The 26,969-nt window shown below is 34.3% G+C and overlaps 1 protein-coding gene across 1 annotated transcript in view; it reads left to right on the top strand.

Moving 5' to 3' along the window:
* The first annotated feature begins 2,822 nt into the window (after positions 1-2,822).
* Positions 2,823-26,969, top strand: part of LOC131690705 (basic proline-rich protein-like) — a 63,738-nt gene continuing 39,591 nt past the window's right edge. Inside the window, exon 1 of the mRNA XM_058976646.1 lies at positions 2,823-3,111. Within this exon, the coding sequence (XP_058832629.1) occupies positions 3,100-3,111 (12 nt within the window). The 5' untranslated portion in view covers positions 2,823-3,099. The remainder of the gene's footprint in view (positions 3,112-26,969) is intronic.

The following is a 26,969-nucleotide window of genomic DNA, read 5'->3' as shown; positions in this document are numbered from 1 at the left end:
AATACATCAGTCAATCTATCCCCGACAGAGGCGTCAATAGGGAGCACCTTAGTGACTCAAACGAACACGAAAAGTTATAAATAAATGTGCCACGTGCCTGTTTGAATCAGTTATTGCTCTTTTGCCAAACAAGAGACCCCGTGCCTATAGCGTCTCGTACGACAGATTTGAGCACCCAGGACCCAACGCTTCTATGAATGACGTCATCCTTGACTATTTAAAGAATATCATTCCTCGAGCGAGTTCATTCTCCCGTCGAACGACGGGCCGTAAAGAACAGCAGTAGCAATCAGGCATGTTGACAATGTGCTCCGACGAGTGCTTCATTTCATCACTGCTATCGCTAGGGGTGGGAACGACGACAGGTCTAGGCATCCAGCGACCAAGCTTGGCAAGCGCTCGTGATGTCTCCTTTCCATGGCTCTGATTGGCTGTATTGATTTTGCCGATGACATCATCCTCGGATATATAACTTTCAGCATTGCTCGGGCGAGCTCATTCTCTGGTCGAACGTCAGAGCGGAGACGATAGCAGTAATGGACAGATAAATTTAAATTATGCAGTGCGCCGTGTACTGCTTTGCACACCACAACTGAAGAGTTACGGCTCTCAGTGCTAGTTGAGAGCATGCCGTAGCGATGAATTTAGAACCGCGTTGCTTTTTGCGACACCAGGATTTATAAACTGACAAAAAACAAATCGACGGTTCTCAAATTTGGAAAGCCGATTGTTTGGAGCTTCGTGGAACACCTTGCAGTTCGGTGTATTTACACAGGCACACTCTATTTATTCAGGTACTCGTTCTGCATAAAATATTAAAATTTGTTCGTATCGAAAATGTTGAGCCCTAATTAGCTCGACCTTCCTCCCCCTCGTAGCATTTTGTCACAATATTCCCCTTCGTCACACATCGTCACAAATTTACTACACCCCTCTACCCCCAAAGTGCTACGTCATTTATTCATGACCCCTGGCACCGTACTGGCTTTTGTTTATAACGGTATGCATTGATCGAAATGGTAAAGCGAAAATCGAAGCGTGACTAAAATATTCGCTAATTTTATGTTTTTTAAATAAAACGAAAGAAATATATTGTAATTTAACTCGAAGTTGAACCATATCGACTCAACAAAAGTAGGTTTCAAAGCAATTGTTTAAATACGCAATAAATAAAATTTTAGGTAAGTGCATATCATATGCATCGTTTCGCACTGTCTAAGTAGTTCTTTTTAACTTTCATATATGTGCGGAAAAACTGTACATACTTTTAATGTGATGACAAAACGATGTAAATTGTTTGAAGTATTCGTAAAATATAACGCTGTTCTTTCCATTTCATATAGATTAATCCACGTATGATTGTATATATCCAAACACATAAAATATGTGCACGTTTCGTTGGCATCAAATAACTCAATTGATGTTTGACAACCCGGTTGTCAACGACTACTCGACAAAAGGAATACTTTGTCCGACCATATCCGTAAAGAGAATAAACGTGCGACATTTCGATTATTGTATCGATTTTGTGGGCTGGAAATGTGGAAATGTGAATCCATTGCCTTCTGCTGGTAGAAGTTGGGCTTTCCACCCAAGTTTACCGCATGGTCGTTGATAGAACATAACTCATCATCATGTTTTACCGCCGACGCCGCGAATTATATTACACACTACATTTTCAATGTTACCGTGGTCGTGTCCTGCACGCAACCCTTTATTTTTTTTAATAACACAAATTATGCAAAAATGGCCCAATCAATCGCATGATGCCCCATTATAACAAAAAGTCCGAAAATTGATCTTACTATGTCCAGAAATAAATTAAAATTATGTTTAAACCGTAGAAATAATGAATAAATGAATACATAAAAGAGGGTGATTGTGGTATGAGTAAGTTTAACACTTTTCAGAGTGATTGCATAACCATTCTACAGTCCCTGGCCGCATTAGTATATTTAAATTAAGAAATGGAATCACTTTATTTTAGTCCAGGCTCATAGAAATCAGTGAAAGATAATGATACACTGATTAATGAATTGACAAAAGGATCATCAGTTACTTACAGACTGTAGGAATAAGTTCTTCTTTATTGTATTACGTTTCACAGTATCATTCATCAAAATTTCATTGTGAACATTTTAGCTGGCCAGCTTAAAATGTTTTTCATCAAATTTAATAACAAAAATTAACATTTTTAATATTTGCTATCAATTTAATGCCGCATCCAATAACCAAATCGTAAGTAGCGCTGATCCGCATCTGCGCATAATTAATCTTAATTAATTCCTGCGAGCGAACGGAAAACCACCCGGTATCAAGTTTAATCCTCGATGCACGAGCGTAGTCTCAATCTCGTGCCTACTCGACCGTAAACACACCGATCGATCTATCGTTTGTCTTCGAACAGCATCCGCCAACAAACCACCGGGCGCTGCTTCTACTGCTATAAAGGAAGGATTCGACGATCCAACACCCCGGGCAGCGCAGCGGCCGCAGGGTTGATAAGAGAGCCGTTCGTAGCTCTCTCCCTCGCTTCAACCATTATTCTTAGCTGCCGCTCTCTTCCAAAGCTTTTCTACCGCCTACTGTGAGAACAGGCGGTTTCCGCACGCACGCACCGGTTCGGTTTCCCACCTGCCGTGCTGGGGGTTGCTGATTGATGTGAGAACGATCACACTCGGGTCTCTCTCTCTCGCGAAAGCTTTTTTTCCGTTGTGCGCACCCTTGCTGAATCTGCAGGCGGCTACCATTCGAAACGGGATCCTCTCGGGGTGGTAATGGCTAAGTCAGAATCGTATAAATATACAGTCCCGTTGGGGGTTCGCAGCAAGTCTGTCGCCGGCAACGGTCGATCGCGTTCAAGTGTTCGGTTCTGATAATTCGCGGCCCCGAGTGGCTGGAATATACGTGTCCTCGGAAAGTGATCCTCCCAACGCCGGAGGGAGTTGCGTTTTTTCGAATGTACTGATATTAAGTTTTTTTCGGTGTTAAAGATTTAAGTGAACTCTGTCGGGTGATCGAAAATAATCAAGGACTCTAGCGTGCTCAGTGGGAAAACAAGTGATTAATTGTTCGGCGAGATCTTAGGCAAGAGCCGAGATGTTGAAGATGGTGAGATAATCTTTTCTTTGTTTGTTTATTTTTCGAAATACATGGACTTGAAAGGACTGGTTTGCACGGTGCAAGTGGAAAGTGTCATAACAACACAACATTATGGTGGCATTTTGGCAGCGACATGCAATTGCCCAATCTTGATTTTGGACAGTTAATGATCTGAACCTTTTCGGAGAGAAGTTGTGGGTTTCCCAATAAAGAAAAAAAAGCAAGAAAGGCACGAAAAGGAACTGATGAGAACAGATAAACCATGCATCATGGAGGTATGAGCCCGGTTGTTTTGCTGGATAATCGTGTGAACATCGTTTGACAGCGATCAAAGCTGAGAATCGATAGTGATTTGTGTGATGTTGAAATTCCATGGACTGGGCTCCGGGTGAACATTAAGTGCTTTTGGTATTGCACGACTGTTCACATATGGCAATTCAATTCGAATGCAATACAATTCAACAGTTAAATTTTGAGAAGATCTGTTAACCTATCAAATAATCACTGAAATGCGGCTCCAGGGAAAAGCACAGTCAACTAGAATATGTATCCAATGCATTCGTGATAGTTTTTGAAAAACCTTTTGGAATTGTAATTGTTTTCGTTTTTAATCAATTGTAGTACTTACTGAATCAATATAATTGATGAATAATACAAATATAAGTGGTCTTTTGTGGTTTCCTTGAGGAACGCATTAACTGATTTCTAGTGAGATTGAACATTACTCTAACGAAGGCAGATCATTTTGAAATATCTCTACGGCCCTTTTGTGCAAATGTAACGTGTACGCCATTTTCCAGGGAATAAATTTTAGTGGTTCAAGTGCATGCAAAAAAGGACTTATCCTGTAAACTATAGTAAATAGCTCTACACAACAAAAAATGATGAAATTCAAACGACATATAAATCGGCATGATTGTAAACAAAAATCGCTTGAATGGAGAATTTGATTTAAAATCAAATTAAAATCAATACGCATAAATAAAGCATCAAAAATCATATGATTTTATATTTTTATTCACGTGAGATTACATGTAATATATTTTTCAACCATTTCAGAATAATATAAATGCATTGATTTTTCGGTAAACGAAACTGTAATTTCCAATCAACGTGTTGAATTATATGAAAATTCGTTAAAAGAAGCATGGAGGAATGATTTAATTTCACATCTATTTTTTTACTCCAAATATATGTACGAAATTATATGTAAAATAGGAAAATATTTTTTACTGTGTAACTTAAACTTTTCTGAAAAAACTGGTAAATTTTAAATTCTGACGTACGTAAAATAAACCAGTGTGTTGAGCGTCAGAGGCTATATCGTCACTGTTGTGCTATCTTATAACAAACGCCATTTTGGGGTAAACTGAGTTAGACATGCCACAGTATAGGCGAAAAAATCTATACAAAGTGGCGTTTTCAAAAGTTTGACAATCTGCTTAGTTACTGAGATATAGCGAGAAACGCGCTGAGAAATTTTCAATTTTTCGCTTCAAATGACTGTGTCTGGGGATTGGCTGAAATTATCGTGATGCATAAGTTTTATGTGTAAAACTATCTGAGAAACACAATGGCATAATCTTTTTAAAAAGAAAAATACACGAAGTGTGAGAAAAATGCGTTTTAGTTTTAAACTGGAAATTTAGCATATTTGGCAACACTGTAACCAAAAATAACTATTTTTCTAGATTCCCTGACTAATTTCCATCAAAATGCTCAAAACTCACCGATTGTTTATAGACCAAATGAAGACAAAGATATGAATAAAAGTTTACAATTGATAGTTTTTTTTCTATGGAAAATTTTCCATGCACGATTATGACACGTCATACAAATTTTGTCATCAATACACACCTATGACACGTGTGAGTGCGACTTTTGTTTACGTTTTTAGTAAATACTCGCAACAAAGTCAACCGATCTTCGTAATATTTGAGAGTTTATTACAGAATAGATAGAAGCATCAATTGTCTTCATTGAATTGTTTCTACCATTTATAAGTTTCACGATATTCAATGTCAAACTTTAAAAATCGTTTTTCTCGAAATGTGCTTTTCATAAGATAGCACAACAGCGACGATATATGTTGATCTGGCCAGAAACCGGTGCCATATTTATCGGGAAATTTTGTCTGGTTCGCTCGAGGATCTTTTGAACAATTTTCAGTATTTGCCAAATTTAGCATGACATCGGACATTATTGTTATTATATTATTATAACATGAACATTCGGACACACAGGGATACCTTTGGTAGATTACGGATTCCGGTTCTTTGACGAAACTTTTTTAGTGAATATTCTTGCGGCTTACAATATAACATCAACCCCGTTATGTATGAACAATGCCATCACATTTAACGTCCAACGGACACGCGGGAATACTTTACGCACTATTTCTGATATACCGATATTTAATAGATAGTTTTTAAATTAATTTAGTTTAGGTTCACATATACGAATTGTTTATTCTAGATTCGGAGATAGAATATGACGAACTTTGCTAATGCCACCAGGTATTTAATTATGTTTTGCAGAGTTAATTTTCCATAATTACTTCACTAAAATTTGTGTATAAGAAGATGCGCTACATTCTGTTGTAAAAATTTTCGGAAATGCAAATCATCCAAAATTGACTATTTCGGAATTATGTGATCTAAACCGTAAAGAACATTCGATTCATTCTATGTTCAATACAATATGCGGACTATGCACATTTAAATTGTTTTGTTTTGTAGAACAGTGTTGATTTTTAATGAATAGCTAAAAATGTCAAAGGTTGTTCAACAAAATCTTGGATAACTCATATCCGATTATCCGTAGCTATACACTTTGTTCGACAAAATCACTCCCCTATAAGTATTTCTTATACTGTTTAAACATTGTCGATGCCCAGTTGTGAAGAAAAACTAATGAAAAACACCCAATATTGTGCAAACTAACACTAGTTTACAAATTTTGGGGTGTCGCATGAAGTTAAGAAAAAAGGTGTTTTCTAAGTCAATTTTGGGTCGCTGAACACGAAAATCACATCCGTTCTCTTTTTCAAAGAACCGCTTCCGAGATTTTTTGAAAAACATGTTTTTGAGCACTTTTTGCGGTTATTGGTCAATATGTCAGGAACAAATCATCCGATTAGTCCAATCGACTCACTATTCGAAAGGTATTGATGTGCCTATTTCAAAAATGTATAACATGTTTGGATTAAATATCAACAATTTAGAGTAAAGAGCAACCAATGTCAAAAAAAGCATTTTTTTGAAAAATAACTAATTTTTAGTAGATTTTTCATAAAAAAATAAAGGGTTGTGTACAAGACACAACCACGATGACATTAAAAATGCGACCATTTTGTGACCCAGCCATATTATTCCTTGATACATCCCGTAATGCCATCGACTTATTTAGGGCTACACACAAAAGGTAACAAATCGTATCCTCCACGGAATCTACTACACAATTGTTCGGATTATTTCCCAACAAATCGTGCAAAAATCTGTTTGTTCCGTACAGCATCGCGCAAATAATTGACGTTGGAAAACAAATCGGCAACTTCAGTTGCCAAAGAAACGATCGAAGCATTTTTCCGTCAACGTCACTTTTCTGATTCAATTTTTGTAGGTATTTTCTTGCTTCCGTCCAATTGGTCAGTTTATTTGTTTTATCGCACAATTTTCGGATATTATTATAGAAAATAACTAACCCGATAAGAGGGAAGTTATTTTCCAAAGCACGAAATGGAAATTTCATTTGTAATTCTTCTGTGAACAATTTTGTGGTCCTAATAAGGACCGTTTGTTGTGAATATTATATCGCCGTTTCCTTGCAAAAACAATGCGACTTCTGTACACGTCTAGCTATGGTGGCAATTTTGAGAGCGCCTTTGTTTGCTCCTGCTAACGGGGAGTATTCCTTCAGGTACTAACGAAGCGGGTCGCCGGCGACAAGCGAACTGATTTCAACGATGATCAAATGCAAACTGAAAACATTTTCCTATAGACAATTCGTTTTACCTTCCTCAGATGTGATTCATCGTCAAAAAGGCGGCGCTAACAAGTAAACCACCAACCAAAGCACGGCTAAATAATGCTTTTACAAAATCATTTCTATCGAAATTTACAGTAATCGTATCCTCTACGGAATCTGCTACACAATTGTTATGATTATTTCCCAAATCACGCAAGAATCTGTTTCGTACAGTACAGCGGCAATTATTGGCCGTTTGTTTATGAGAATCGTCCGTACACTACTCGTCGACCATCAAGTATCGAATGATAAGGAAAAAAGAAAATTCAGCACATAGATTTATAACTTTTCCTTGTTTGATTGACCTCTTAAATGCCCTGTATTGACGGCTCTGCTCGAACAAGCCGCCTCGTGTATGCACATTTCCCCCTTTTTCGTGAAATTTTTCAATTTCAATTCAACCTATTTTCAATAGAATACTTATATAGCAATATTTAAGTCAGGTGTTTCTGAATCGATTGGTGTATAAATGATTGAAATTCATCAACTAATTGCGAAGTTATAACCGTACAAACCTTACATAGTTTCGTTACTTAGGAGATTTTCAAAATTAAGAATGATAGTGGAGTAAGACATTTATAATGTCAAAAATTCATCAAAAAAAATTTTTAAAGTCTTTTCACGTGAATTTTAAATCCGAAATTAAATCACGAAAATCCGAAAAAAACTGTTGATGTTATTAAGCACCGACTGAAAATTGTTTTGTTTTTCACGTATCTCTTTTGGTCTTAAATAAGATTACACTAGTTTACAAGAAAAATGAAGTTGCGAGAAAAAGTGTTTTCTAGATTAATTTTGGGTCGCTGAACACGAAAATCATACTCAATTTCTCTTTCAAAGAAGCTCGAGTTTTTTTTTTTTTTAAAAAGCCTTTTTTGCTCTAATTTTTTATTACAGAGAAATTAATTTTTCAAATTTTCAGAATCTAATGTGACAGATTTTACAAATTTTAAGGTACATAACAGCGATAAGCTATGAAAAAAGATGTTTCTACGTCAATTTTGGGTCGCTCAATACGATAACAAAGTCAAAGAAACATTTTCGAGATTACTTTGAAAAATATATTTTTGATCACTGCTTTTAGTTATTTGTCAATATCTCGTCCAAAAAGGATCCTATCGAAACAAACAACTTACAGTTCGAAAGGTATTAATGTGCCCCTTCCGAAAATTTATAATATACGTATATCAAATGTACATTTATTATGATTACAAGCGACCAAAGCAAAAAAAATCTAACATTCGACTTTTTTTTTAAAATGCATATTTCTAGTTAATTTTTTATAACAAATCAAGGAAAGGAAAAAAAATTCTTAGAATCTAATGTGATAGATAATCTATTTACGTAAATTTTAAGCCAATGGTCACAAAAATCGGATGAAGAATACAGATGGCATGAAACACTGAGTGAAAATTGTAACTTTGTATTTTCGCACAATCATACTTGCGGCTGCAGTAATCTTTCTCGAACTTGAATCCAGCAGTAGTAACATACCGTGACCCAGTTACATAAACCCTGACATCGCATTTCATTAACTGCTGGACCCTAATGGAATTTACTTTTTACAAAAAACACAAATTTCTGGTGGTGTTGCAACAAGGGGTTCTTACTTCTTTATTTCGGATTCGAAGCTAAATTCGTAAATGAGCTTTGGACTCCTAAGTCGGTATGCGTATCGTGCTTGGTGAAATGTTCCATCAGGACATTGCAGCAATTGAAAAGCGATATGGGCGCTTCTGGGACAAAGGCATGATTGGTGACTATTGCTGGATGCAAACTCGAGAAGACTCTATCCAAAACAAAGTAATGTATTAAAGGGGGAAAGTTTTTTTCAACCAGAATTGTGATTGTTTGAACAGCACAAAGGTATATTAAAAGATAATAAAAAGAATGTTTATTTTTACTTCCATTAAGTGGTAGGTATTTATTGAACTGTGCAGATACACATATCGTCAACGCCTTGCTATTACAAAGCCTTGGCAGTACAATCCCTTAGAGGTATTTTCGCCTTCTGCTTTGAAAGACTTCGCAGCCAATTCTTAATTTACAGAACATTACGTAACTAGTGCTACGATCCCCGTAAGACTTCTTTCCTATAAGGGCTCGAATATTTGACGAATGGCTTATGCTAAAATTACAAAATTTTAATTTCGCTCAATGCGCCATAGCATCAACATTTTCCATCCGATATTGGTAGTATTAGGCTTAAAATTAACGTGAACATATTATTCGTCATCCTAAATATTAAAAGGTTCGAAAAAACATTTAGTTTGGTTTAAAAAATCAATTAAAAATGAATAACTTTTTAAAATCGTCAAAAAATTTACTTTTTTTAAGTTGGGTCGCTGGCAACACTAAAATTTTTACATATGATCGACACATATTATATGTTTTTGGAAAGGGCATCTCAACACCTTTCAACCTGAATATTTATCAAATTAATTGGATGATTTTCACACGAAATATTGACTAAAAACTAAAAAAAGTACTCAAAAATAAGTTTTTTGCGAAAATCACAAAATCGCTTCTTTGAACAAAAAATGAATATTGTTTTCGTGTTCAACAATCTAAAATCAGTTTGAAAATACTTTTTCTCGCAGCTTCATTTTTCTTGTAAACTAGTGTAATAGACCCAACTTTTCCGTTTTGATCTCCAAAACAAAAAGAAAATGCTGAAAAAAATCAAAAAAGCTCAGAAACATTTCAACCGACCTAAATTTGAAGTTTTACCCAACATTAGCCCATTTTTTCAAAAAAAAAAAAATCAAATTCACCACTAGTATAGAGCGCTTTAGCAAACTCACTCCGAAGACGGAAGTGGTCCTAATACCCTAGCCTTTCATTTAAGTAGTGAGTCCGAGGACTTTTTTGATATAATGTCATTTCGGGGCATCCTAGTAAACATCTGATAAGACGTAACGGATTTACAGTTAGAAAGGTAATAATGATCTGCCCTTCCCAAAAATGTGTAATATGTGTAGCTCAGATACAAATTTGTCAAGGTTTTAAGTGACCAAAGTTTGACTAGCATAATTTTCGTTAATTTTTGAAATAATTTTTTTTAATTCCAACTTTGATCGTACGTAAGACTGGAAATATACATGTGATCCACACATATTATAGGTATCTTTCTGGATAGGGTACACCAATACTAGATTATTGTCTTGAAAGAATGATTTTCTCACGAGATATTGACGAATAACTAAAAGATTAAAAATCTCTAAAACGCTTACTTTAAAAATAATGCATATTCTTTTTGTACTCAACGACCTAAAATGAGCCCAAAAAATACTTTTTATCGCAACTTAATTGTTTTGTAAGCTAATGAATGGACAAACAAATACAGTAATCTGGTTTAAAGTTATAGGGAAGAAATGATTTCCACCTGAATACCATCTCTCCTAAATATTGAAAATAAATTCCCAAAAAATCACACCTTCAACCAATTAATGAGATTATTAGTAAACTAGTTAATTTATGCGTAGAATATTGCATTTTTGGATGGATCAACCCAAATATCCACTATATTTAGCAAATTTTGTTATCTAATCTTTTCGAAGATTAGCATAAATATGGTTTATTTCAAACAAATCTTTAAGGGGTTACATACCTTTTTGTGCGAAAAATGTTCAGAAAGTTTGAATTCACGTAAAGTTATAAAGCAATGGTTTCATTACATCAAACTTATAATACTTTGGTAGCACATTTTTTAGTGAAATAAACAAGCATAATTTTATAAAAATTTATTAATAACACTGGTCGACAGCCATTTTGGTGCAGGGTTGCGATAGTAGTTTTTAGGGTAAATCGGGTGCGCTGAGTTCAAAAATGACCATAGTTTTTCCCGCCGTGCTCCTGTTTTTGAGATTTCTCCATAAATTTGTTATTTTTTACTAGTCAGCGTTAATTTTTTTTCGAAATTTTTCGAATTTGCAAACTGTATCAAATCTATTATGAAAAGGTACTACAAACACCTAACCAATATTTGATAATCTGGAAAGGCATATTGAATTTTACCGATTTATCCTAAAAACTACTATCACAACCCTGCACCAAATTTTTTTTCTGATTTTAAAGAACAGTATAATTGGCAGAGTTATGACTTTTTCTCCGAAACCCTTTTCCATTTAAGAGGTTTGCGTGGATCACGATTGAAGACCAATAGATCAACTAAAATCGCAAAACTCAAAAAATTCTATTAGTATATGAGTTAGTTGAATAAATAGTAATTTCTTCCAGCAACTGGGAACATTTTTCCTTAAAAAAATCGCTGTTTTAAGCTCTAAAAATTGTATTAAAAAATTCTCATCCGTAAAAAAAATTTATGCATAAAAATGGAATCGTTAAGGTACGATAAAAATTGAACACGAATTGTTTTTTTTTTCTCAGTGGAAGATAAAAAGATGTTTTCTTAGTCAATTTTGGGTCGCTGGACACCCAAATCATTACCATTTTTTTTTCTCAAATAATCGTTTTTGAGATTTTTTGAAAAACGTGTTTTTGAGCACTTTTTGCAGTTATTGGTCAATATCTCAGCAACAAATTTTTCGATTTACACAAACAATTCAACATTCAAAATGATGTGCCCATCTCAAAAATATATAATATGTATGTATTATTTATCAGAAATTTAGGGTTACGAGCAACCAAAAATCAAAAAAAAAAAGTATTTTTTTGAAATATTACTCATTTTTCATAAAAAAAAAATTCAGCAAAAAAAATCTTTTAAAGTCTTATGTGACAGAGAAGCTTCTCACCAGAATTTTAAGCCCAAGATCATGTAAATCCGATAAAAACTGGTTATGTTATTGGGCACTAAGTGAAAATTGATCTGTTTATCACATATCTCTTTTGGTCTTAAATAAGATTACACTAGTTTACAAGAGAAATGAAGTTGCGAGAAAAAGTGTTTTCCAGATTAATTTTTGGTCGCTGAACACGAAAGTCATACTCAATTTCTCTTTCAAAGAAGTTAGAGTTTTTTCAAAGACATTTTTTTGTTTTTGCTCTAATTTTTTATTACAGAAAAAATAATTTTTCATATTTTCAGAATCTAATGTGACAAATTTTACAAATTTTAGAGTAATCGCGTTAAGCTAGGAAGAAAGGGTTTTTCTACGTCAATTTTGGTTCGCTGAATACGAAAACAAAGTCAATTTTTTTTTCAAAGAAGCATATTCAAGATTTTTTTTTGAAAAGGTGTTTTTGGGCACTTTTTTGTAGTTTTTTGTCAATTACTCGTTCAAAAGGATCCGGAAACAAAGGAAACAAACAACTCACAGTTCAAAAGGTAATGATGTGCCCTTTCCGAAAATGTATAATCAAATGTACATTTATTATGATTACAAGCGACCAACGTAAAAAAGTCTAATGTTAGATTTTTTTAAAATGCACATTTTTAGTTAATCTATCTATCTATCTATCTATCTATCTATCTATCTATCTATCTATCTATCTATCTATCTATCTATCTATCTATCTATATCTATATATATATATATATATATATATATATATATATATATATATATATATATATATATATATATATATATATATATATATATATATATATATATATATATATATATATATATATATATATATATATATATATATATATATATATATATATATATATATATATATATATAAAAGGCAAAGTTTGTATGTATATGATCTAAAGAACTCCCAAACGGCTTAACCGATTTCCGTAAAAATTTGCACACAGTAGGTATTTGGTATGGGGCGTGTTTGTGTGCTATTAGTTGGAGATTATCTGCCCGCCAGATGGCGCTTTGGAACAAATTGTGTTTTCCTCCTATTTCGCAGAGTGTCGCAGCAACGCGCGATGGGTATTAGCTAGTCTATATATAAAAGTCAATGTTTGTATGTATATGATTTATGGACTCCCAAACAACTTTTCCGATTGCCGTAAAAATTTATACATAGCAGGCGTTTGTTGTGGAGTGTGTTTGTGAGCTATTGGTTGGGGATTATCTGCCCCCCAGATGCCGCTTCGGAACAAATTGTGTTTTCCTCTTATATTGTTGAAAGTCGCAGCAACGCGCGATGGGCATTAGCTAGTTTTTTATAAAATATAAAAGGACAGAAAAAAATTCTTTTACAATCTAATGCGATAAATATTTTTTTACATAAATTTTAAGCCGATGCTCACAAAAAATCTAATGAAAAATGTAGATGGTATGAATCACCGAGTGAAAATTGTAGCTTTGTATTTTTCGCACAATCATACTTTCGGCTGAAATAATCTTCTACTCTTGACAGTTATTATTTGTGTTGGGTACAGTCTTCTCCCGCTTGCCTCCAGCAGTAGTCACCTACCGCCCCAGAAACCCTGATATCGCATTTCATCAACTGCTGGACCCAAATGGTATTTAACTTTTACAAACAAATACACACAGATTTCTCGTGGTGTTGCAATAAGGGGCTCTCCAGTGAGTACATATATCATTACACGCTGCCCCCCCCCCCCCCGCATAGCGTTTTTTAACTGCGGCATTTGAATTGTTTCGGATTTTTTCATTGAACAACTGAGTGCTCTTTTTAAAATGTGCAAATATGTGTTGGAAAAGTTTCGTTTTGTCTGTGGTGATTACATATTTAGGAGCCGTTTCAGAAACCGGTTGATCGAAAATGTTCTTACTGTTTATAAATATTATTTCGGATTCGAAGTCAAATTCTTAAAAGAACTTTGGGCTCCTAATTTGGTATGCGTATCGTGTTTGGAGAAAGATTTCATCAGGACATTGCAGCAATTGAAAAACGATATGAGAGCGTTTGGGACGAAGACATGATGGGTAACTATTGAGGAATTCCATGAAAATCCGTCCGAAAATCATTAAAATCGTGACCGACCATCTTAGATTCCGATGAAACTTTGCACGTTTCACCGTCATGGAAGACTAAATATTTTCCACAGGTAATAAGATTATTTTAACTCAAGAGCAACTTTTCAAAAAAGCGTAAACGTTTCTACATGTATGAATTTCAAAAAAAATGTTGTTCGATTACTATATTTTATACAGCAAAACTATCTAAGAACAAGTTACAGGAAATGAATACTTCTATCTGTCAAAAATACACACTGAAAAAAATGTTGTGTTATTTTTCAAAAAAAAAACAAAAATTTATGATAAAAATTTAAATTGCGAAAAAACCCATTTTTTAAATTTTTTATATTTTGTTACCAAAAACCTAAAGAGAAAAGAAACATTTTGAATGTGATTGCATGATGGAGAAAAAATCGGTAAAAAAGTTTTTCTAACAATAACTTCGTACATGTTTTTAAATTTCATACTAATTGACATATAAAATTGTAATTTTATTACAGAATATAATTCTAAGCACCATATAAAATCAAAATGCATTTAGTAAAAATCTTCCAAAATGCGATAGATTTCGAGATATTTGAAATTTTGCTCCTTCAAAAACAATTAATTCGTGTAATTATGCTCTTTTTAAAAGTTATTCGCGTTACCCCATCATAAAATGTCAAAAATTTAATGTTTCTCGTTTTAAAGACACAAAAGCAACTTTTTTTGTGTATTTGGATCATGGAGAAGCTTTCAATAAAAAAGTTTTCCTAACAACAACTTTTGACATATTTTTATAATTCTTACTATTTGCAGTCAAAAATACAATTTTCTTTTTGAATATGATTCTAAACGCCATTTTAAATCGAAATGCTCTTAACAAAAAATTTCTAAAATGTAGTAGTTCTCGAGATATTTTAACTTTTGAAAGTTACATGAAAACAACCAAAATATGATTCAATTATATAATTTAATCGTCAGACCCTATGGTTGAAATATATTTTGATTGTTTTCATGTAACCTTCAAATGGTTTACAATATCGCCTTCATGTCAAAAAGAAAGTTGCAGGAAAATTTACGGACCTTTTGAAAAACCTATTATTGTTGATGGAGAAATGCGGCTAACTTATGAAAAGGTCGTAATAAAACAAAATAATTGTGTTGTTAAAACAAAAGTTAAAATATCTCGATAACTGCTACATTTTAGAAAATTTTTGTTAAGAGCATTTTAATTTAGAATGGCGTTTAGAATCATATTCGAAAAGAAAATTGTATTTTTGACTGCAAATAGTAAGAATTATAAAAATATGTCAAAAGTTGTTGTTAGGAAAACTTTTTATTGAAAGCTTCTCCATGATCCAAATACACTAAAACAGTTGCTTTTACATCTTTAAAACGATTAACATTAAATTTTTCACATTTTATGATGGGATAACGCGAATAACTTTTAAAAAGAGCATAATTACACGAATTAATTGTTTTGAAGGAGCAAAATTTCAAATATCTCGAAAACTATAGCATTTTGGAAGATTTTTGTTAAATGCATTTTGATTTTAAATGGTGCTTAGAATTATATTCTGTAATGAAATTACAATTTTGTATGTCAATTAGTATGAAATTTAAAAACATGTACGAAGTTATTGTTAGAAAAACTTTTTTACCGATTTTTTCTCCATCATGCAATCACATTCAAAATGTTTCTTTTCTCTTTAATATAAAAATATAATATAAAAATTTAAAAAAATGGGTTTTTTCGCAATTTAAATTTTTATCATAAATTTTTGTTTTTTTGAAAAATAACACAACATTTTTTTCAGTGTATATTTTTGACAGATAGAAGTATTCATTCCCTGTAACTTGTTCTTAGAGAGTTTTGCTGTATAAAATACAGTAATCGAACAAAAAATTTTTGAAATTCATACACGTAGAAACGTTTACGCTTTTTTGAAAAATTGCTCTTGCATCAAAATATTCCAATTGCCAGAGAATATCATGGAGATTCATACAGTGAACACACTTGCAAAGTTTCGTTCGAATCGATGGTCATATTTTGCGGTCGGCCGGTTTCTCATGGAATCCCTCTGCTGGATGCAAATTCGAGAAGACTCTATCTAATACAAACGAATGCATTCAAGGGGAAAATTTTTTTTTTGACTGGAATTGTGATTGTGTGAACAGCCCTAGGTATATTAATAGATAATAATAAAAGATTTCGTTTTTAATTCCATAAAGTGGTTGATATTTATTGAACTGTGCAGATATACATTTCGTCAACGTCTTGCTATTGCAAAACTTTGGCAGTACAATCGCTTAGAGGGATTTTGGCCTTCTACTTCAATAGACTTCGCAGTCGATTCTTATTTTAAAGAATATTACGTGGCTAGTGCCACAATCGCACACCTTCCCGATAGGGGTTCGAATATTGGACGACTGGCTTATGAGACCAGTGCTACACGCTCTGAACATCCGCACCAGGGCAGGGTAAAATAAAAAAAAATTTCGCTCAATGTGCCGTAGCATTAACATTTTCCATCCGATTTACAAACAAAATATTGACTTAAAACCAGTCTTCCCTGAAACCATACCAAGTTTGTACCGGGAACAAAAATATTGGGTAGGCGTACAGCACTGAACTCTTTCACTAGCTCAGTTCGGGTATACAGTGAACACTGCATCCCACTGAACGCGACACGAATTCGGTTTTGTATTTCGTTTTGTGCTTTTGCTTCGTACTGGTACCATACTTCATACTGTGTCGGGTACAGTTCGGCTGCGGCTTTTACCGGTGTAGTGTGGATGGAATTTATTTTCTTCACAGGACGAGCGCATAACGAATTTGATTTTGTTTTTCTTTTCAATCTAGGGCGCTGTGTGGAGCGACCCAGCCAGTCGTTATACTTAGGGTAAGGTGGGGCAAATCCGACCGTTGGGTAAACCCGACCCCCCTCTGTTACCGAAAATCAGAAGCACTACGCGAACTAATATCAATGGTGTCGTGTAGAACATCGAAAATAATCATAATGGTGGCATGACTGCATTTTATTAATCTACATTGAGATGCTCAAACGACAAAAAGTGTGTTTTTACAACTTTTGATTTGACTTTTGTGCATTATTGCTTACAGGATATTTCTGATTGTTAAAGAGATTGCATAAAAAATGTAAGTGGATTTAAATTCTTTGATTAAAGTCCTACAAAGTACGTAGATGAATTTGGTTCAACCTTTTTCATAACTTTTTTTTAATTGCATCGTAATGAAAAATGACGCGGTGGGGCAAATCCGACCTCTAAATAGTGGGGTAAATCCGACCGCTTTTTTGCTAAGAAAATGTTTATTTATCAAATTGAAATAGATTTTTATTGTTATTTTATATTATTTTTATGAAAAATGGTTCATAATTACAATCGAACGACACAAAAACGTGATGATTGTAGTATTCGTCAAGCAATTTCACCGATGCCAATGGGAATATCATTACGTGCTACCGCTCGCGATTTTAGCATTCCAAGATTGACATTGAACTCCATTTTCTTCATGTTACAATTCAATAATACAACATTCATTGATTTATCATGGAAAAACGCTTTTAATCCACCTAACAGTGTGATGAGACATTTCTTATAACTCTTATCACTCTCTTCGGATATTATATCGTTTGAGAACATTTAGAACTTGATGCTTCGCGATGTTTTTGATAACACATACTACATGGGATAGTGGCAGGACTCAGAGAATCACTCAAATCAGCATAGGACAACATCAGTGCTAGAAATCTCAAACCAAATCAATGGGAAGGCGAAAAAATGACCCATAAAATAGACATACAAACGAATTATTGCTAATGCTCTGTTAATAAAATATCTAAATTCCTCAATCAATGCATTGTGGTGGGTAAACTGATTTTCCTAAAGGGGTTATGTATATTGTACTGAGCCAAAAAAATCGATTTTTTTTAATCGATTTAAAGTTTATACTTTACTCAAATTTCCAACGCGACTGAGAACTAAGAAATCAACGCTTTTTCTTGAAAAAACCCACCATTCAAAGAAAATCAACAGAGCATATTTTTAGACTTGGTTTTATTTCCTATTTAAGAACTATTGTGTTTTTTACATCCTAGATTGCATGATTCAGTGATCGAAACCCAAAACTTTATGAAGTATTTGAAATTATTATGTGTGTTTGCTATTGAAATTGACAAAATGATTGTATATAATAGTATATAGTCCCTTTGGCGATTGTTTACTTTTTCGGTCCCACCTATCAGCATTGAAGTATCGCCCTTACGTTTTTTTACAATACCAATTTTACAATTGGTGGGGGTTTGGTGAAAATCGATCTTAATGTCTAAACGGCATAATTCCGAAACCGTAATTTTTGAAGTTTTAAAATTATGCAGAATTAATTTTTCAGAAAATAGTAACAGAGCAAAAAAGTACCAAAGTCCAAAAAAATCAATTTTTGTCAAACGTAATTTTTTCGAGTTTACATCAAATCTCAATGTTTCATGCATTATAATGTCATTTCTCTTCAAAAATACAAATTTGATTTTGAAAATTTTTCATTTCAGTTTATATTGGAATTTGCTGTGTGATTGCACTCTTCAACTCGTAACTCCGGAACCGGAAGTCCAATCAATAAAAAAAAATCAATTACAGCCGTTGGGAAGATTGTACCTTTCATTTGAGACTAACTTTGTGCAAATCGATCCAGCCATCTCTGATTAACAGAGGTCATATTTTTTCCACATACACACATACTCACACATACATACAGACATGCATACACACACAGACATTTTCCGATCTCGACGAACTGAGTCGATTAGCATATGACACTCGGCCCTCCCGGTCGGGATTAGATCGATGAATTTTAGAGTGAATGAGAAAGGCAAAAACATTTTTAGCAAATGTTGAAATTTATGCATTTTTTGGTGAGCAGTTCTATGTTTCATAGACATTAAATCAATTTTAACTTCGCTTCCTATTAAATAAAGACTCTTATTACAGTACATCTCTACAAAAACGAGATCAATTTGAAAATAAATCTGAGGATTATGATTGATTACAGAACTCTGGAATTTTCTATTGGAATGTTTTCAGGCAGGAATTTGATATTGATGCTATTAGACAACTGTGAAATCAAGACCAAGAGATCAGTTACATATCAGGACCCCATTCCGACAATTTATTAAAAGTCCTCATGATGTTTACAACAACAGGTTATCAATCTACGGATCAGATAATTGTTATTGTAATATTGAATTAAATCAGTCTGCATCAATAAATTTTCAACTTCAATCCAATTTTTTTTTTTTTGGGTGTGGGGGGGGGGGTTGTATGGTGTTAAACCTTCTCTTGGCTACGCCGTTGCTTGGAGTTATTTATTTCGCTTTTTTCCGATATGTTTCAGATCGATCCGATGGTTATAAGTTGGAAAAATTGCAGTCAGAAGGTTCGCACAAATGAACATTTTTGTATTGATAAGTTATCAAGTTCCTTCCAGACCACTTGGAAGTGTTCGGTGATTATTTCTAGCGGTTGTAGATAGTAAAATGAAATACAAAATTCGTTTTATCGAAATAATGTTTAGCTTATTTCAATGGATTATTACTATATTGAACAATAAATAGGCGACAAAGAGTAATCAACAAACAACGAGCCATAACTTTTAAAGTATTCAAAATAGATATTTGAAGTCTTCAGTAAAGTTATTCGCAAAAGTAAGAGCTACAAATTTGCTGAAGACATCATTTCGATATAATCACTTCCAAAAAAATTTGTGAAAATATCTCACTCATAGGGGGATTAATCAGCAAAAGCACAATACCAAAAGAAAGGGCATATTGCTTCCATTAAATTCTCCGAAGATACTATTGACCTAAAATAAGCCGTTTTGGCGTTAATAATAGATTACATGTTTTGGTCATATTTCTGGCTATGGGAAATGATAAAAATCTTTCGTCCGCATTTAATGTTAAATATCTCTTTTGATAATAGTTCGATTTCAACAATCTATAGCTTGTTCGAAAGGTATTCGTTAAAGCTGTCTAAAAACATATGAATTGTTAATCTATATTGTCAATTTCGGCAGATAATTAAAAAAAACTGCCAAGAACGCCATTTTTGCGCATTCAAACATTAATATCTTGGAAAGTAAACATCAGAATCAAAAACAAATTAATAGCGTTCATACTGTTTTTTAGTTCTTTTATTTAAAATTGGTTTGGATAAGATCGGTTCAGCCATTGCTGAGAAACACGAATGAGAATTTGTCCGTTACATACACACACACACACAGACACACACACACACACAGACATTGTCCCAAATCGTCGAGCTGAGTCGATTGGTATATAAGACTCGGCCCTCCGGGCCTCGGAAAAAATCTTGAAAGTTTGAGCGAATTCTATACATTTCTTTTATAAGAAATGTAAAAACATAAAATTTGGGTAATATCTGCACTAAATCAACCAAAAACATAGGGGGTCGGGTTTACCCCACCATTTTTGAAAACAGCAAAAATGAACATTTTCGTTAAAAGCTTGTATCTCAAAATATTGTTTAGATCCTAATAAAATGCTATATACAGAAAGTTGCCCAGGAGTCTAACCTTTAATTTGGTATATAAAACGACTTGATCCAATGTAAAATGAGCATTTTACAGCCAGAACCATTTACTAGGTCGGATTTACCCCACCTTACCCTACAAAAGTTTTTCTTGACTGGTGATGATGACATCATCATTGCGAGTTTTCAGCCTTATCCCGGTTCAATCAAATAAAATTCACGTTTAATGTTGCTGTCGTTATTGATAATGCAAATTGTCTTCATTTATTAGAAAAAAAAAAAACAATCTGTAGTATTACAGATTAAGGCTGATTAGCTACATTTGTGCACCATCAGTAGCTATTTTGACGCTTATTGGCTCCTTCATGTAAGAGAAATTTGCATTTAACCACAACATGTAATCCACTCTACTTTTATGTCGTAACTGTTACTGTTAGTGACGTGAATGAGGTTAGCTATTTTCGGCAGCTATTCCATTACTAAAAGTCAAATTTTATTTTTTCGTATTTTGTATTAAACGTTTAACTTAGCAATTAAAAAAGAAACGGTAGGTGCTAATCTATGGATTTTCCACAAACTTTTACTATTGCAGCTGGAAGAAGATCTTGGTTGAAATGTATCATCATCAGATCATCCAGCCGACTCGAGGACATTCTTAAGCGATGTTGCTCCAGTAGCAGTTTTACTGCCGAAAAGCATCCTTCAACTGATACTTGCGTCGCTGGACAAGACAAAGCGACAGACGCAAGTTCGTATAACTCGTCATCTTCGAATTTTTTTGCCTCCCAATATTTGATAATATCAGTAGATACCGGAAGTCGCGTTTTAGTATTCGCCAAATGAATCAATTTTAACTTAAGATCCATCTGATTCCTTCCGATGGATGTCGTAGCATTTCTACATGATTCAGCCAACACTGCTTCAAAATCATCATTTTGATGCTCAAGCGAAGCATCTTGTACCGGTAACAGTGGCTCATTTGTCTTTTTAATCGTTTTAAGCAAACTGGAAACTTTAAGCAAGTGGTCCTGTAAATGAAGAATTCTGTAACGAGCTGAAAATATATTTCTTTCAAATTACTTACTATACCAAGAAGCTTATCTTCTTTAGAAAAAAAAAGGGTGAATCGAGGAAACACCATCGCTGATCAAAGATCATAGCGGCCCGAAAAGCGTTGTTTTCAAACAAATATTGCACCCGATTTTCGAATGCTTTCAGAAGATCTTAAATTGGCACATTTTTATAATCTTCAATACATCTCCCATCACTAAATTGTTGTACTGAAAAGACTTGATGGCACTGAAGATTGACTCAAACGCAGCAATGAAATCACCCATGTATTTCCAATTTTCGTCAGTTAGCTTCAGATCATTGCATTTATTGCCAATATCATTGTAAAACGATTGGTATGTGTACACGCTTTGTATCATTTCCCAAGTCGAACTCCACCTTGTTTCCACATCAATTTTCGCCAAAGGTATTTTGGCCAGTTCAAAGAACGTGCGATATTCAATCCTTTTAGAGATTTTGACAACTTTTCTTATCATTTTTAGAGAATCGTCTTTTTCAACACGCAATGCATCTTTCACAATCAGGTTGAACGTATGTGCTCCGCATTTTATAGCCTCAACACATCCTTCATCGCCGTTGTGAAACAAATTCTCCAATGAATTGAGCATGTCATCCACACTATCGTCCTTCTCAATTTCGTGTTGATCCCATTCCTCAAAAGTATATTCATCGTCATTTTGATCCGAATCATTTACCGCCTCGAAAGATTCCATCAAATTCATAGTCAGCTCTTTATTTTGTTGCATTCGAAGGCTTTCTGTGCATTTCAACATGTTTCTCCCATTATCTGTCGTCGCAGAGTATACGTTCATTATATCCACATCGTATTTCTGAAGAACTTGATCGATTCGTGCTTTTAAGTTTTCGCCTGTTTGACGTATTGTTATATCCTCCATAGATAGTGTTCTAATAATAAGTTTTCCGTTGTTCAAATATTGTGCATTTATACCCAATTTTTTTCTATTGTGTCGCGCGGCTCCATCGAACTTCAAGCAAAACATTTTCTGTTTCAGCTCGTTGGCAATGAGGCCTCGAATACATTTGGCTACCTCCGTAGCAGACGACGCCATACCGTCAGCATTAATAGAGATTCCGAGTGGTTTGGCAAGTACACCAGCTGTTTCTTGAAAGGCCGGACTGTCGAAAAAATTGAAGGAAATCGAATTGATTGCAACCATTTCGATGAGTCCACAAAAGAAATCGTTTGGATCAACATTTACTGTAAATGTTTTACACTTTTTAGTCTTGGTTCCCTCTTCAAGACTGGACTCGGATTTTCTTTTATAGCCTTGAATACCGATCTGCGACGCTAACGTTGGATGTAGATTTGATAAATGTCTTTTTAAACTGCTCTCAGGACCCTTTAACTTGCTCTTACAGCCATCTACTGTACATTCATATACATTTTCTTCCCTGTTGTATGTGAAAAAACGCTCCTTCACTACCAACTTATTCATTTTACCTAATAATTCATTCAAAACAAATGCATATCTTAGACAAGCTTTAAAATAAATTAACATATAAGTTCGTTTTCAATACAATCAGACCCTAGCTCGCGCCAAAAATATACAGTAGGCTTGCTCGTGGTTTTATAATAAAAATAATCCTAATGACCGATCACAGTGCTTTTTACGTTCATTTTGTGGTTTCAAAAGACTGCAAATTTTGGGGGCGATTATTTTTTTTCCAATTTTCGCTCGCTTAAGTTTGAATAGAAATGTGTATGGAAAGTCTTTTTTTTGCTTTTTTGCTCATACACATCGCGGTTTACTAAAATTGTGAAAACCAACAATATAAAAACAAATAAAAGTGTAGTTTAGAATGTGGCTAAGTTTTTCAGAAAGCAGTAACTTGCTCGTCAATGTTCTGATGATGTATGGATAAAAGGATCAAAGTGGTTGCAGAAATTTATTGATTTTGTGAACATATCATAATATATCAGAACATCTTTATTGCGAAGATCTGGTTTTCAATAAAAAAAAAACTATTCAAAATGATTCACCGAATTTCAGAAACGTAGTTGGAAAATTTAACGACAGGTTCATATTTAAGCCACTATATGTTTGAGTTTGGTCATAGTTTTGTGTCTGTAGAATTAGTGGTAATTGATTGAGCAAGTGCAAAAAAAGTGATGATTGATACCCGTAAGTTTTAATTTTGCTATCGTGAATCGATTTTAAGATTTCCGAATTATATATGGTCGGTGCTAAGTAAGACCGGACTAAGTCGTAAATTATCGAAAAGTGAGATAATGATGGCCCTGGATAAAAATTCTCTTGAGTTACATTCGACTTTTGCCAGATTATTTACCATAAGCAAGAATTATGGCAAAAATTCATTCCGTATTATAAAGAATGCTGCGGTTCGAACTTTAACATGTTTTTCTCGAAATCAATAAAATGTCACTTAGTTTGGTCTGCTTTAACACCGATCATATTTGTGATTTAGCAAATCATTCTGAATAATTATTACTACAAGACCAATTCACTTGATAAATAATGATAAATGTTGATGCTCGTGGTACATTTGACATTAATTTAACCATTCGATCATTAAATCGATTCGTAATGCCATGTTTATTAAAAAGTCTAGCAAGTTACTGTTTCCGGAAAATTAGTAATTCACTTTCCGGGAAAACTATCCATGAGATTGCTTTTGTTTTTATTTTCAGTAAATTAGCGAGGGAGATACAAAAAAGTAGTTTGTATCTCCCTCGCTAATTTTCATATAGGCTTTCAACGTTATGCGAAAAGCCGGGGAGCAACCAAACCGAAAAAAAACTATATGACGAGCAGTAGAGCAGTAGAGATTACTAACCCTAACCTTATGCTGATCGTGTTCGTATTTTGAAAAAAATCAAAATATTTCGTTTTGATTTATGTAGATCATGCAATTTTAACAACATAGTAGGATGTGTATTTACGCCATGTTTCTACATATTATTACCTTATCCATTATAAGCTGTTGGTTAGGGCAGCGTCTGCCATCTTTGTTTAACGGATAGGCTCAAATAGTAGTGCGATAATTGGGCTATTCGATTCGAGTTTTCGCTGAGCTTTAACAGAATCGTAACATGGCATTTTTTAAGAACGGAGAAAAGGTGCTGATGCTAATTTATTCGCATTCCATCGATCGTAGGCCGCGTCAATTATGAAATAGTGCGGCACTCCCTATCTTATACCCTATCTTCACTCGTCTCAAAAAAAAGGTAACATGCCACCTGAGGAGGTTGGAGGTCTGTTGGGGTTGCCAATTATGCGATAACGAATTCGAACTTATTTCTAGTGCCAATGCGTTTAACAACAGAGCTGAGACTTACCGGTGGTGTAAACACGTATGTTAATATATTTTTCGAAGAAAAAACAACTTCTTTTCACATAGAACAGACCGGTAATAAAAATTTAGATATATACACGGACTGAAATGCACTTAAGAACCGTCGTACGGAGCTTCTCTGCACACCTTTTTTCAAGCTGCCAATTTTAACGAGTTATAAGTTATATAATAATGGATGGACGGTACCAGTACGAAGCAAAGACACAAAACGAAATACAACACCGAGGCCGTGCTGCGTTCAGTTGGGTGTCGTTTTTACTGTATACCTGAACAGAGTGAGTGCAGGAGTCCGGTGCTGAACTAGCAGAACGAGATGCAAAACAGAAAACGAAAATTTTGTACCCGATACAAGTTAGAGGTTGAGTTCCCTATGAGTGTATCGCATTCGTGTTCCGGGTACGAGTTTAGGCACAAATTGCTGAATGCGGTACGAACCCGAAGTCTGGGTGTAAAACGAAGCACAAAATCTGCTCGTACCCTTGTACCGCGTGTAGCAGGGAAGACTGCTTAAAACCAAAAAAGTGCTCAAAAACAAGTTTTTTGCGAAAATCTCAAAATCGCTTCATTGAACAAAAAATGAATATTGTTTTCGTGTTCAGTGACCCAAAACCTTCTGTGTCTATCACCCTATAATATCCTACATAATAGAGAGTGTGGAATGTCGCGATCAATTTGGTGTTTGCCGCTTTTGATAAATGTGACCACGATATACATAACAATCGTTCAAATGCAGATATTTGGAATCAATTGTTTTTTTTTACATTTTAACGACATTCAATTAGCTAGAGATTACTGGGTAGGGAAGTATGAAACTTAGAGCCATAGTACTCAAGTGAGAGCAAGGATGGGAAGTAAAAAGATCGGAAAACTAGAAGTGGCAGGGTCATTAGAACAGGCTTAATATCGTACGGGCTTAATCTTTGTCTTCTGTTAATGAGGGTCGAGCTTAGGCAGAATAACTACGAATCACCCGAGTTCACTAACATGTGTCCTGATAAAGGTAGACGTGTCTATCTTTACCGTGAATGTCGTTAAAATGTAAAAAAAGAAAATGTGACTAACATAGTCGAAATAAAAAAGGAAAAAAAATTGTTGTAGTTGATTTGATCCTTCCTCATTGATCAAGAGATAGAGAACCACATTTACTTCAAAGTCAATAAGTACACCAAGGGTGGCACCTGGAACCGTTGCTGTTTTTTTCAATGATATAGTGCTAAAAACTTCACGACTGTCTTTCGTGGATGATCTCAAGATATTTCGTCTGATTCGCTCAATTGATGATTGGAGATTTCTCCAACATTAGCCTCCAATGTCATAAGAAGTGCTCATGATCATGCAGTGATCTTATTCTTACGCAATAACGACCCGATTGGTTTTTACTATCTGCATAAATCGCGTGCAATATTTTTTTCACTATACCGAAAACCTAGGAAAAAATCTGTCAAGCAGATCCGAGCAGGAAGTACCGTCAAATTGACTTTACATCAACGGAAAGACGGAGCCCCTTAACACTGTCTTGGATTTTTACTCGACTGATACGGTCAACCCAATGTTGAGCAACTTACAAATTTTGCTTAACAATTGTAAAAAAAATAAATATTTTCATATTGTTATCTATATATCTCACAATATTTCATACAAAGCAGCATAACATGGCATAGCATGAGAACATAGCCATTTTTTGATCTAGGAACAACTTTGCGGATTGTTTGATTACAACTTTTTACGTGAACCAATGATTCAGCAGTAGTAAATGAGAAACCTTAAGAACGGTTTAGATAGGATCGAAATGATATCTGAAAAAATGTATGCCAAATAGAAATATTTGGGAAGTTGAAGAAAAAGGAAACATTCGACCAACCCTAAGCAAATTAACATCTAGTGTGCTAAGTGACTTACCCACCCACAACCACATAATAACTGACCAAATGCCATCAACACCGCAATTAGGTTCCGTAAGATTGTTTATCTACATACAGTTGCCATACGATTACAATCAATATTTAGAGCATAGTTGCACTCAGGCCA

The sequence above is a fragment of the Topomyia yanbarensis genome, chromosome 3 (genome assembly GCF_030247195.1).
Source record: "Topomyia yanbarensis strain Yona2022 chromosome 3, ASM3024719v1, whole genome shotgun sequence".
Lineage (NCBI taxonomy): Eukaryota > Metazoa > Arthropoda > Insecta > Diptera > Culicidae > Topomyia > Topomyia yanbarensis.
Note: the sequence above shows the minus strand (reverse complement) of the source record. Positions and strands in the feature narration are given on the sequence as shown.